At 42.7% G+C, this 13,359-nt stretch overlaps 1 protein-coding gene across 2 annotated transcripts in view; it reads right to left on the bottom strand.

Moving 5' to 3' along the window:
• KCNT2 (potassium sodium-activated channel subfamily T member 2) overlaps window positions 1-13,359 on the bottom strand; it is a 1,359,842-nt gene that overhangs the window by 901,634 nt on the left and 444,849 nt on the right. For both annotated transcript variants that reach the window (XM_077277827.1, XM_077277828.1), the window contains exon 4: window positions 13,287-13,335. In XM_077277827.1, coding sequence (XP_077133942.1) covers window positions 13,287-13,335 — 49 coding nt within the window. The remainder of the gene's footprint in view (window positions 1-13,286; window positions 13,336-13,359) is intronic.

Below are 13,359 nucleotides of genomic sequence, written 5' to 3'. Positions count from 1 at the left end.
AACAGGTCACAGGTGAGGATGTTACCTTTAGTAGCCATTCATACCAATTTGTGTATGTTAGGCTACTTTCACACTAGCGTCGTGCACTGCACGTCGCTATGCGACGTTGCGGCGCACCGACGCTAGCTGTGAATGCGCCGCACAACGGGGGCAGCGGATGCAGTTTTCCAATGCATCTGCTGCCCCATTGTGAGGTGCGGGGAGGCGGGGTCGGAGTTCCGGCCGCTCATGCGCGGTCGGAAATGCTGCAGACGACGCACCAAAAAGCATTACAAGCAGCGTTTTTTGGTAGCGACGGTCCGACGCAACACGACGCAACCATCGCATGATGGTTGCGACGTGTGTCAATGTGTCGCACTGCATCGCTAATAAATGTCTATGGAGAAAAAACGCATCCTGCAAGCACTTTTGCAGGATGCGTTTTTTTCTGCAAAATGACGCATAGCGACGTGCAGTGCACGACGCTAGTGTGAAAGTAGCCTTATCAGGCCAAAATCACCAGGGTATTAAAACTTTTGATCAGGGTCATTTGGATGTTTTGGGTTGTCATTATGATTTAAAAAGAGAAAACACAGTAGTTTGACATTAAATGGCTTCACCCAGCCACTAGCCATGAGTGGAGAAAAAGTTTTGATATTATCATTGATTTTCTATGAAAAAAAGGCAAAAAAAAATTCCGACAGGGTATGTAAACTTTTGAGCACAACTGACTGTATATATATATATATATATATATATATATATATACATATATATATATATATATATATATATATATATATATATATATATATATATTAGGGCCGTGGGGTACTCAAAACTGGGTTGGACGATTCTTAAAGGGGTGGTCACAGCAACAGTGACCCTGTCCATGGCCCTGGGAGCGCAATGAAGGGGATGAGGGGATTTCACATGACGCCACCTGTGGTGTTCGGCTAGACCACTGACGCTGCTTAAGGGGACCGATGGGGCCATTGGTGTTGCAGCTGAGATGGTTTGACTCCCCACAGGTGGAGCGGGCCCCAGAGCTACTAGAACAGTCTATGAGGGGTTGTGGATGTTGGGGTGCAGGAATGATTGGAGGACACAGGGACTGTAGCTTCTTTATCTTTAATTGCAGGTGCAGTCCACGGCACTGGTGACAGGTGATCATGGAGGTCCGGGCATCCTGGAAGCATTTCAGGATCCTCCTATGCAGGTGGATTTGGAGGCCTTCCCTTGGTGCTGCTCCCTAGGTCCTTGATGCTTTAAGCTCTCCACAAGTCCCTATTGCTATCTGTCCATAAAATATAACATTCCCTGCATGGCAGGCAGCTTGAGCCTGTTCCAGATGTCACTCCCTCTTAGTGACTCCGGGCTTTCATCTGCTGCTGTGCCTCAGGGTGTCAGTTGTGGTCAGGAGACCTGCAATCTCCTGTCCTCCAGATTCAGTTCCTGGGCCTGCAGTCCCCACGCAACCATGGACTCCGGTGTCCGGTTCTTTGGCGCTCAGTCCTGGGGTGAGCTCAGTCACAGCTCCAATCCCTCAGGTTCTCCTTTCTCTTGCTTCCTCATCCTAAGACTAGTTCTGACTGACTGACTAACCCTGTCTACAGGCCAGAACTTATAGGGCAGCTCCACTGAAACTGGGTTTAGAGCTCCCCCTTCTGGTCTGGAGTCAGGAAAGTGTTGCATGCTAAGGGGATTCCTTCTTGCTTCCAGTCATGACATCACCCCCTGTGAGGGAGGCAATGCCACTGTGGCAACTGGACTTATGAGGTGCCACATATGCAATTTCAAAGTCCTATTATTTTATTCCTATATATACAGTATATTATTTTATTCCTATATATATAGGTGCGCCCTCTCTGACTTAAGAACAATATTCAACAACCAATTCCTAGGTATGAGTATGGACAAGGAATAAAGGGGTACAAAAAGCAAACCAAATAATTTTAAAATGTACTTTTTATTGATAATGAAGTAAAAAAAATAATTAAAAATTCCAAGAAAAATGCAGAAATAGAGAAAGGAGGGACATGGAACACAAAAAATTAACAGCTGCCACATTGTCAAGATAGGACTGTGTCACAGTTGTGCTATGCTTAATAAGGATTTATAAAGAGACCACTGGTATACAACAAATTAATTTCCAAAAAAATCATAAATAAAAAATACATTTCCAAAAACAATTTCCAACAGAATCAAATACTGATATAATTACTAAAGTGCTCAAAGAAAAATACATCTATTCAATAGTAATTAAATAAGCTGGTAGCTGATATCATCAGAATTATTTGTTTTATAAGTATATAGACATGTGATAGCTTAACCACTATTAAAACATTATATATATGAAAAGACAAAGACAAGTACAGGATGGCCACCTGAAAACAATGTTCCCATTATTAGGAAGTTGGTACTCCCATACTGTTTGCTTATGCATTGCATGCAAGGCCTGCCTTGCATCAAATTTAAACGCACCCCAATATACCTTTGAAGAGCCATACAGGATGGTCACCTGAAAGAAATGTTTCAATTATTAGGAAGTTGGTACTCCCATATTGTTTGCCTATGCAGTGAATGGAAGGCCTGCCGCAAACTTAGACGCACTCCAATATCCCTTTGAAGAGCCTCTCAGGAGGCCACCTGAAAGCATTGCTCCCATTATTAGTAATTTGGTACTCCCATGCTGTTTGACTATGCAGTAAATTGTTGATCTTGAAGAACCTACATTGGAGAAAGTCAGTGTTGAGGATGAAGACCTGGCATTGGAGCATATCAGTGTTGAGGCTAAACACCCAGCAGTGGAGCATTTCAGTGTTGAGCCTGAAAAACCTGCATTGGAGAATTTCAGTGTTGAGGATTGAAAACCTGCAGTGGAGAATTTCAGTGTTGAGGCTGAAGAAACTGCAGTGGAGAATTGCAGTGCTGAGGCTGAAGAAACTGCAGCAAAGAATTGCAGTGTTGAGGATGAAGACCCGGCATTGGAGCATGGCAGTGTTGAGGCTAAATACCCGGCAGTGGAGTATTTCAGTGTTGCGCCTGAAGAACTTGCATTGGAGAATTTCAGAGTTGAAGATGAAGACCCGGCAGTGGAGAATGTCAGTGTTGAGGCTGGAACACCTGCAGTGGAGAATTTCAGTGTTGAGGCTGAAGAAACTGCAGTGGAGAATTGCAGTGTCGAGGCTGAAGAAACTGCAATGGAGAATTGTTGTGTTGAGGCTTAAGAACCCGCATTGGTGAATTGCAGTGCTGAGCCTGAAGAACTAGCAGTGGACAATTGCAGTGTTGAGGATGAAAAAACTGCAGTGGAGAATTTCAGCATTGAGGCTGAACACCTGACAGTGGAGCATTGCAGTGTTGAGCCTGGAGAACCAGCAGTGGAGAATTACAGTATTGAGGATGAAGACCAATCAGTGGACAATTACAGTGTTGAGGCTGAACACTCGGCAGTGGAGCATTGCAGTGTTGAGCCTGAAGAACCAGCAGTGGAGAATTGCAGTGTTGAGGACGAAGAACTGGCAGTGGAGAATTGCATTGTTGACCAACCAACAAAGTTCACAATATTAGGAAGCGGGTCTTCCATACTGTTTGCCTATGCAGTGACTGCAATGCCTACCCCAAAGTTGGATGCACCCCAATACCCCTTGGAAGAGACGTGGAGAATGGCCTCCTAAAAATCTCTTCCCATTACAAAGGAGTGGTTCTCCTATACTTGTAATGCCCATGCAGTAAGTGTATGGGATGACAAACATTTCCCCCTGGGGAGTGTACAGCAACATACTGTTAAAAATTTTTGTTTACGGGCATCATAAACACCGTTATAAGCAATAACATGGGTGTTGCATCACAGACCATGGTCACCCTGGTGATCTAGTGGTAGTGGGTGAAGATAGGTGGAGGAGGGCCTCCTAAAAATCTCTTCCATTACAAAAGCAGCGGGTCTCCTATACTTGTAATGCCCATGCAGTAAGTGTATGGGCCGCCAACCATTTCCCCCTGGGGGGTATACAGCAACATACTGTCAAACATTTTTTTGTTTACAGGCATGATAAACACCCTTAAAAACAATAACGTGCGTGTTGCATCACAGACCACGGTCACCCTAGTGATCTAGTGGTTGTGGATGAAGTTACATGGAGGAGGGCTTCGTAAATATCTCTTCCCATTACAAAGGAATGGGTCTTCTATACTATGCCTATGCAGTAAGTGTATGGGCTGAGAACCATTTCCCCAATGGTGGGTATACTGCAACATACTGTCAAAAAAATTTGTTTATGGGCCTCATAAACACCCTTAAAAAAAATACATGGGTGTTGCATCACAGACCACGGTCACCCTGGTGATCTAGTGGTGGATGATGAGGATGAGGAGAAGGAGGAGGACAACAGCAAATAGGCTAAATCAGGAAGCATATACCCATGTGTGGTTGTGAAGAGGTGCATGGGAATAGACCTCACAAAAAAAGACACTGGATTTGAGTTTATGTTACTCTGCTATCATTTGCTGGTATTGAGAAGTCTGGCCCAATCCAGACCTTGTTCATTTTTATAAGAGTCAGCCTGTTAGCATTTTATGTTGACAGGCGGATGCGCTTATCAGTTATAATTCCACCAGCGGCACTAAAAACCCGCTCTGACAAAATGCTAGTGGCAGGGCAGGCCAGGACCTCCAATACAAAGAGAGCCAGTTCATGCAACATGTCCAGCTTGAATACCCAATAATTATAATGCACAGAGGGATCATGGAGGACGTTGGTATGGTCAGCAAGATTCTACCTTAGCATCTTCCAAAACTTTGCACCCCTTGTGATAGTACCCCGTGCCTCAGGGCCTGTGCGATGGGAGGGTCTGAGAAAAATCTCTCAGTACTTTGCCAGTGTTACAGTGCCTCTGCTGGATTGGAGTTGTGTCTCTCTTGCCTTTACTCCTCGGTTGTCCAATGAACTGTGACCTCTACCGCCAGCGTTTTCATATGGGAATTTTTTTAATAATTCTGCAACAAGGGCCCTTTGTTACTGTACCATTTTAATACACCTGTCCGGCTCTGGAAAAAGAGATAGAAAGTTCTCCTTTTAGCGTGTCTAGAAGTGTCACCTACCAGTAATGACTGTCACCAAAAATGTTGAGAACGCGAGGGTCATGGGAAAGGCAGCCATGCCAGGCAGGGTAAACTCAGCCATGCGTGTCAGACTGCTAACAGGCAAGACTTCTGCGTCCTTGCCAAGAGGAAGACTGACCATGCTCTCTTCCTCCTCCTCCTCCTCCTCTTCCTCCCTGTCCTCAGGCCATTCACTCTGAAAAAATGGTATGACAGTTGTGCTTGTAGTACTGTCTATAGTGCATGAAAGTAGCTCCTGTTCTTCCTTCTCCTCCTCCTCTTCCTCATTGTCACCCAATCCACGTTGGGACAAGATAATTCTAGGCTGTGTGTAATCACCCTGTATGGTTCTTTGCTCCATCTCATCATGATCCGCCGGCAATGCATACTCTTTGATTGTGAGCAGAGTGTTTCAGAACTTAGAGAAGTGGAATGGTGATGCTAATTATGACGTTATTGCCGCTCACCATCTTGGTGGAGTCCTCAAAGTTCTGGAGCATGGTACATATGTCTGACATCCATGTCCATGCCTGAGGTTTTATGTGTGGAGTCTGAACTGAACACCGATGGCCTTGTTGATACTGGTAGTCAAAAACTGCCCTCTTCTGCTTTCAAATCCTTTCCAAAATCTGCAGTGTAGAGATCCAATGCGTGGGGACATCCCACAACAGTCGGTGAGCTGGAAGCTGCAATTGGTGCTGAAGCACAGCAAGGGCGGCCGAGGTTACAGCTGACTATCTAAAATGAGCACACAGGCAGTGCACTTTGACAAGCAGATCCAGCAGCTTCAGGCAGCTTTTGAGAAACTGCTGAACAACGAGGTTAAGCACATGGGCCAGGCATGGTATGTGTGGGAGCACGCCTTGCCTCAGAGTCATCACCAGGTTCCAGTCATTGCCACACATGACCATGCCTGGCTGTAGGTTCAGCAGTGTCAGCCACAAATTTTCCTGCTCTTTCACAGTTGTCCACAATTATTCAGAGTTGTGCAGTTTGTCAGCTATGCATATTATCTTCAGAATAGCCTGTTGCCGCTTGGCTGAGGCAGTGCTGCAGTGCTTCCAGCTTGTGACTAATGTCTTCATTTTGGAGATGGAGGCTGAAGAGGAGGAGGAGTTGGAGGAGGTGCAGGAGCTGTAGGTTGTGGGGGCAACCCTGATTGATGTAGCACAATCCTCGGTATCGGGAGGACGTGTTCCTTCCCAAGGTCCCACTTGGTCCCGTATTCCACTATGTTAACCCGATGTGCCATCAACAAGATGTACCATTCCTGCCAACAAGCACTTGTCCTTGTGTCTGTGGTGTCTGTGGTTAGGTGGAATTTCCCAGTAACAGCATTGTTGATGGCACGGCAATGTTGTGTAATGCGGTGATGGCACACCAGGAGAAATAGTGGGGGTGGGGGACCAAGTACCTTGGGACGGCCGCCGCCATCAAGTTGCAGAAAGCTTCCGTCTCCACAAGTCTAAAAGGCAACATTTTGAGCACAAACAGACAAGAAATGTGTGAATATAATAGTGTGGCCTGTGTGGCATTGGCAGCATATTTCCACTTCCATTCCAAGTACTGGGGTATGGACAACTGAACGCTGCTCTGGGATAGGGATGTGGACGTGCTTGATGATGGTGCTAGTTGACTGTGGGCAACAATAGGTGAAGGGCATGAGGCATCTTCGCATGCACCGTGGACAGGGGATTAGCCTGCACTCACAACAGTGGAAGAAGCAGAGGTGTCACCTACAGACACTGTTCCGGGAGCCTAGGGTTTGGCCCACAAAGTTGGTTGCTTTGCTGCCACGTGCCTGATCATGCTGATGGTGGTCAGGCTGGTAGTTTTGCTACCCTTGCTGATGTGGGCATGGCAGGTGGTGCAAATGGCCTGTTTGGGGTTATCGGCAGAGTCTTTAAAAAACAACCAGACTAGTGAAGTGAAGACCTAACAGTTGTACTGCCAACTTCCATTGTGTTGGTGTTATGGGGTATTGTTGCCTGCCTTCTGTCTGTTGCCAACATACTGCTTCTTCCTGCCTGTTAGGGTGCTACGCCTCCCTCCCTATGTGTGCTGCTGTCCTTGTTCTGCATGTCCTTCTGCAAGGTTGGGTCAGTTACTATATCATCCACCACCTCGTCTTCCACCCTGGTCCTCTTCCTTACTTTCTGGCAATTGTGTCTCGTCATCGTCCACCTCTTGTGACATGTTCACACCGTCATCTTTGTGTGAACATGGCTGCTCAAATATTTGGGCATCTCTACATGCGATCTCCTCTTGCCGCGCTTCAAGTGGATCAGGAGAGAGGCCCGAATCTCTAAATGGAAAAGTGAACAGCTCTTCAGTGTGTCCTAGTGTGGGATCAGTTGTCTCCAGCTACTCGGCATGGTGGGAGGAAGGAGGATCAGAGTGAGGCATATGCAATCCAAGCTCACGGCTACTCAGGCTTGACCATGTGGAAGACAGGGTGGTGGTGGCAAAGTGACTGGAAGCATTATCTGCTATCCAACCAACAACCTTTTGACACTGCTCTGTGTTCAATAGTGGTGTGCTGCTGTGGTCCCCTAGTAATTAAGACAGGAAAGTCGAGCGAGAAGATGTGGGTGTTTGTTGTGACCCAATTTCAGCTTGCCCACGGCCTCGGCCTCTGCATGCACCATCACCATCACGTCCATTTCCCCATCCCTTGCACTTCGCCTTGACCAGTTTAGATGGAGTACAATATTTTCACGTTCACTACAAATGGCTGAATTTGGAGTGAACTTATATGTGATCCATGTGCGGGAAAACCACAGTTTAAAATACCTGGCCTGTAGCTAACAAGCTTTTTTTCAACAAACTGGTGTCAATAACTAGGCTGAGACACAGTAAAAGCAGTTCAATAGAGGCCTCAAAATGCCACAATTTTTAGCACACTGATAGGTGAGGCGTGTGATGGAGATACCCCACTTTAAAATATCTGGCATGTATTTGTTTTTCCAGCAAACTTGTGTCATTAACTAGGCTAAGACACAGCAAAGAAAAATTCAATAGAGTCATCAAATAACACAATTTTGAGCACAGAGATATGTGAGGCATGTGATAGAGAAACCCCACTTTGAAATATCTGGCTGGTATTTTTTTCCCAGCAAACTTGTGCCAATAACTAGGCTAAGACACAGCAAAGAAAATTCATGGAGCCCTCAAATGCCACAATTTTTAGCACACTGATAGGTGAGGTGTGTGACAGAGAGACCCCACTTTAAAATATCCGGCCTGTATTTTTAATTTTTTTTGCAGCAAAATGGTGTCAATGACTAGGCTAAAACACAGCAAAAAAAATTCAATGGAGGCCTGAAATGGCACAATTTTGAGCGCAATGATATGCGATCCATGTGGCAGACAAAACCCAGTGTAAAATATCTGCCCTGTAGGTAAATTTGTTTTTCAGCAAACTGGTGTCAAGATCTTGTTTAAGACATCAAAATTTTACAGAATTTAATTTGCACTCAGATGTGATCGCTGTGACGGCTAAACCCCTGTTTAAAACATCTGGATTTTCACGCTGTATTATGGAAAGAATCTGGCTGTATTCTGCAGTGCCAACAAACAAATGGAGAAAAAAGCATGTGCTCTGGATTGCTTTTGAATAAAATAATCAGGATTAAGATGCAAAAAAAAATTATTCCTGGCCACTGATACCTGTGGTTATGTATACACCGTTAATATATGTAATAGACAGCAGCTGCAGACAATAATGGAATGGAATGGACCCTCTTGCTGTATGCAATGAAGTTTGCCACATACAATGCTTGCCTGCCTAGAACTGATATCTATATACCCACATATACATCATCATGTAGCAATTTCAGATATCCAGTGGCATTGAGGTTTCCATTGATGAAGAATGGTCCCACTATCTTTGTACCCCATATACCACACCATATAATCAATTATGTGTGTCAGGTCCGAGCATTCCTACATGATCAGTATCCTGGAGAGTGAATTGGTCATCATGGGCCAGTTGAATGGCCACCAAGGTCTCCTGATCTGACCCCCTTAGACTTTTATCTTTGGGGTCATCTGAAGGCAATTGTCTATGCTATGAAGATACGAGATATGCAGCATCTAAAACAATGGATACTGGAAGCCTGTGCTAGCATTTCTTCTGCGGTGTTGCTATCAGTGTGTAAAGAGTAGGAGAAGAGGGTTGCATTGACAATCCAACACAATGGGCAGCACTTTAAACACATTTTATAATGGTGTGCATGATACAATTAAGTTTGGGGGTCACTCCGAATGGAGCTCCTCCTCTGCTACCTCAGTAGCTATGCTACTGCTAGTAAATAATATTCAGAGAAAGAGAAACTAAACCTTTATATTGATTCTTAATGAATAGTATGGTATACTATTCAATATAACTGTACACAAAAGAAAATGCTAGCATAATTACAAATCTTTTGCAAAAATCATTAATAGTAGACTATTTCTACCCTTCTTCCGAGAGCCATCACTTTATTATTTTTCCATTAATATAGCCATATGAGGACTGTTTTTTTGTGGGCAGAGTTGTACTTTTGAATAACACTATTCAATTTACCACAAAAATCCAAGTGAAGTGAAATTGCAGAAAAAGTGCAATTCCACATTTTTTAGAGCATTTTTTGTTTACCATGTGCACTATATGGTAAAACTGACCTGGCAATGTGATTCTCCCGGTCAATAGTACTCAGATACCAAACATGAAGAGTGTTTTTTTTTTTTTTATTTAAGTGGTGGGGAAAAAAATCTGAAATTTGTAATAATTTTTTTGCTTTTGTTTTCGAGAGAGCCCTGGCCCTGCACACTGCAGCACTTTGCTCTGCCCTCAACAGGGCAGATAAGTACACATGCACAGGAGTGCAATGCTGAGAAGACTTCTGTGGATGACTCAGGGATGCTTCATGCACACGAACCAGGAACGAGGATGGCATTGTAAGAAGATGAGAGGCGTCGGACCAAGAAGAGCGACCTACTTTTGACAGGTTTACTTTAAGATGTGCATGCCACTTAAAGATTTTGGTTCTTCTTCTTAGAAGCATGAAATTCTGCACGCCTTCTTTGAAATGTTACTCCAAATTACACTTTTGCTGATTTTGATAGATAGAAAAAGTGTTTTATACTAGTTTTCTGGTGTAAAATTATAATAAAATTATATATTTTCTGGGCTTTAATTTTAAGGAAGATTATGGATATTTACATAATGGTCAATTAAAAACTATTGGAAATTCTGAAACACAATTCAAGAAGCACCCATTAATGGAAGGAAACAAAGCACTGAGAGTTCTGAAGGGGCAATGAGTCTGAATCGAAATCCTATTGAACACCTGTGGAAAGATCTTAAAATGGTAGACAGCACCTTTCAAATGTGAGAAGCCTGGAGCAGTTTACATAAGAATTGTCCAAAATTCCATTTGAGAGGTGTAGGAAGCTTGTTGATTGTTACAGGAAGTGATTGATTGCAGTTGTTATTCCAAAAGGCGTGCAACCAAATATTAAGTTGAGGGAGCACACAATATTAACCTGCTGGTTATTCAGATTTTGTGTGAATTTATGTCCAATTTGCCTTTTTTTCTCTTTTTTTTTGTGTTGTTCAAATACACATACAATGGAACCAAGATGTGGATACCAAAACGTGTAATTGCAATTATCTTCTGGGAGAAATATTTTTCAAGAGTTCGTGTGTGTGTATGTTTGTATGTATGTATGTGTATATTCCAAGCAAGTTGCAGTAAACAAAATCACACTTGGTCAATTTTCTGCCCATAGACAAAAGTCTCAGAGGTATTTCCACCTCTTCAGAAAGGTTCTAACATGGTCTGAACAACATACATACGTTTTTTTCTCTTTTGCACACACAGACCCTTGTGAACAACTCAGCTGTCCTTGTAAATCAGCTGCACCTATCAGATTGGAAGATGGGAATGAGTGTTCTCATCCCTATTACCCATTCCTGAAACCTGGACCTTTTAAAATAACTCTCTCAGCACTAATGGTGCTGGAATCTGCTTTTTTGATCTTGGCATCACCAAGACTAACCCCCTAGGTGACACATATCTCTCATCTAGGACCTGTGTAGATGAATCCTTACAAGATAAATACATAAAGTTTCTACTCACTCAGTTGAGCTTGAAGTAGAAACATGGAACGGTTTAAGTAAAAACGGCAAAGCTGGTTTATTGGGACTCCTTAAACCATGCCAGAAACAAAGGAAATAAATGGCATGTCATTGCAGACAAAATAAAACAAACTAAACAGTTCAAATAATGACACTTTGGTGTTGGTCTGGCACACTCTTGCTGGATAGCACCCAGTATGCTAACTCAGACAGGAGTCATCACACAGGAGGCCTTCTTACCTCCACACACTGTGCAATAATGATACAACTGGAATTCCTTATATCTGCCATACCATTCCCCAGGTTGGGATATGTGAGCAACCAGTCCCACCTACATATCTTGCTCTTAAACCCCAGCCTTAGCCATGCCCTATTATCACTCTCAGCTCTATATGTCCTTGAGCTTGCTTTCGGGCTTACATCACTGAGGCTATCCACGTTTGTGATACATACAGTAAAGTTTTGCATTGTTTTTAAAAGTGTGATTATTTCTGTGATGCCATTATCCTATTTTAGTAAACCGGAAGTAAATGGATGTCAGCTATAAGGATGAAAATTGTGTTCGACATCATTTTATCCCTTTTTGTGTTAGATGTCAACATTTTCTGAGCCAAATGTTTTGCATATTTTGTCATGGGTAGTCGAATTTGGCTACATTTTTTTTGTTGACGTGTTTTTTAGTTAAAAAATGGCAAAGACGAAGCCAAATTTATCACCAGATAAATCAGGAAGCTTATTATTCTGAGAAGAAAGTCAAGCAAAAGCCAAAAAGAGGAGCTATGGAATTCAAGTGCTCTTAGAGTCAACTGTCATGAATAATAAAGGAAGAAAATGACGGTTATGGAACAGCTGACAAACCTCAAAGTAGATGACCATGGAAAACCTCCTCCAAAGTTGATCATGTCATTAAGAAAAAGTCAGTATTTGATGTCCATAAAAGTGATGTACAGATTTTGCATGAAATGAACGAAGAATGTGTGGACAAAGTGAGTTACCAAACTGAGGCGCTACACCTAAGAGCAGTAGGGTTGAATGTACGAGTTCCAGTCAAGAAACCTTTCATCTCCGCAAAGAACTGGAAGGTCCGACTTGAGTTTGCAAAGAACACTGCCAATGGAAAGAGACAGATTGGTCTAAGGTGTTGTGGTCGGATGAATCCAAGTTCAACTTGTTTGGTAGTGATGGCAAGCAACTATATATGATCATGATTTGGGGCTGCTCATCTGCATCTGCCAGTGGCCCTCTGCATAGAATTGACAGAAATATGAATGATACCATGTACAAGGACATACTGGAGAATGTAATGCTGCCACATAATAAAACAAAAGTAGGCAGGGGCTGTAAATTCCAGCAAGACAATGATCCTAAAAACACATCCAATTTAGTAAAAAATTAATTAGCAAAGAAAAATGTTCACCTGTTGCAATGGGCATGCTAATCACCCGATTTAAACCCTATAGAGCCCCTTTGGAATAAGTTAGGGTGACAAGTTGGGGCCCGTGCCATAGCATTAAAGATGAATTGTTTGCAGATTTGCAAATGGAATGGAATAAGATCCCTCAGGATGTCTAGAGTACCCCAGTGACTTCAATGCCCCGTTAGTGTGGTGTAGTAATTAAAACAAGAGGTGATGCTACAAAATATTAAGTTATGGAATTTTAAGCAATTAATTATTCTCTATGTTGTGATCAATAAATAGTATGTGCAAAACCATTGGTAGTCAGTTTTATTTAATTAATACCTATATTCTAAAGAGTTTTGATTAAAATTAAGATCTCGCATGATGACAACTTCATCCACTTTCAATTCATCACCTGGAAAATGGCATCACAACAACCAGACAGAAGTAATCACATTTAAAAAAAGGAAAACTTTTGTTTGCCACTGTATCTCCCTTCATATATGAATGATAAAAAGATTAAACAATTTTAAGAAAAATATATTTTCTATAAAAGAAGCTTTATTGCTTTACTACAACTAGCATAGTAGCATGGTATCTGGATTCCACAATGGAAAGTCAAATTAAAAACTAACAATGTAAATGAAGTGATGAGGAAATATCAATTAATGAATAAGTTACCTGTAATCCCCACAGTGGCAAACTTCTCTCCACCCATATTATAGAAGACCTGTAATAAAGCACATAAGACAAG

Source organism: Ranitomeya variabilis, chromosome 8, assembly GCF_051348905.1.
Source record: "Ranitomeya variabilis isolate aRanVar5 chromosome 8, aRanVar5.hap1, whole genome shotgun sequence".
Lineage (NCBI taxonomy): Eukaryota > Metazoa > Chordata > Amphibia > Anura > Dendrobatidae > Ranitomeya > Ranitomeya variabilis.
The sequence above is the reverse complement of the archived record's forward strand: the minus strand, read 5'-3'. Positions and strand labels throughout refer to the sequence as shown.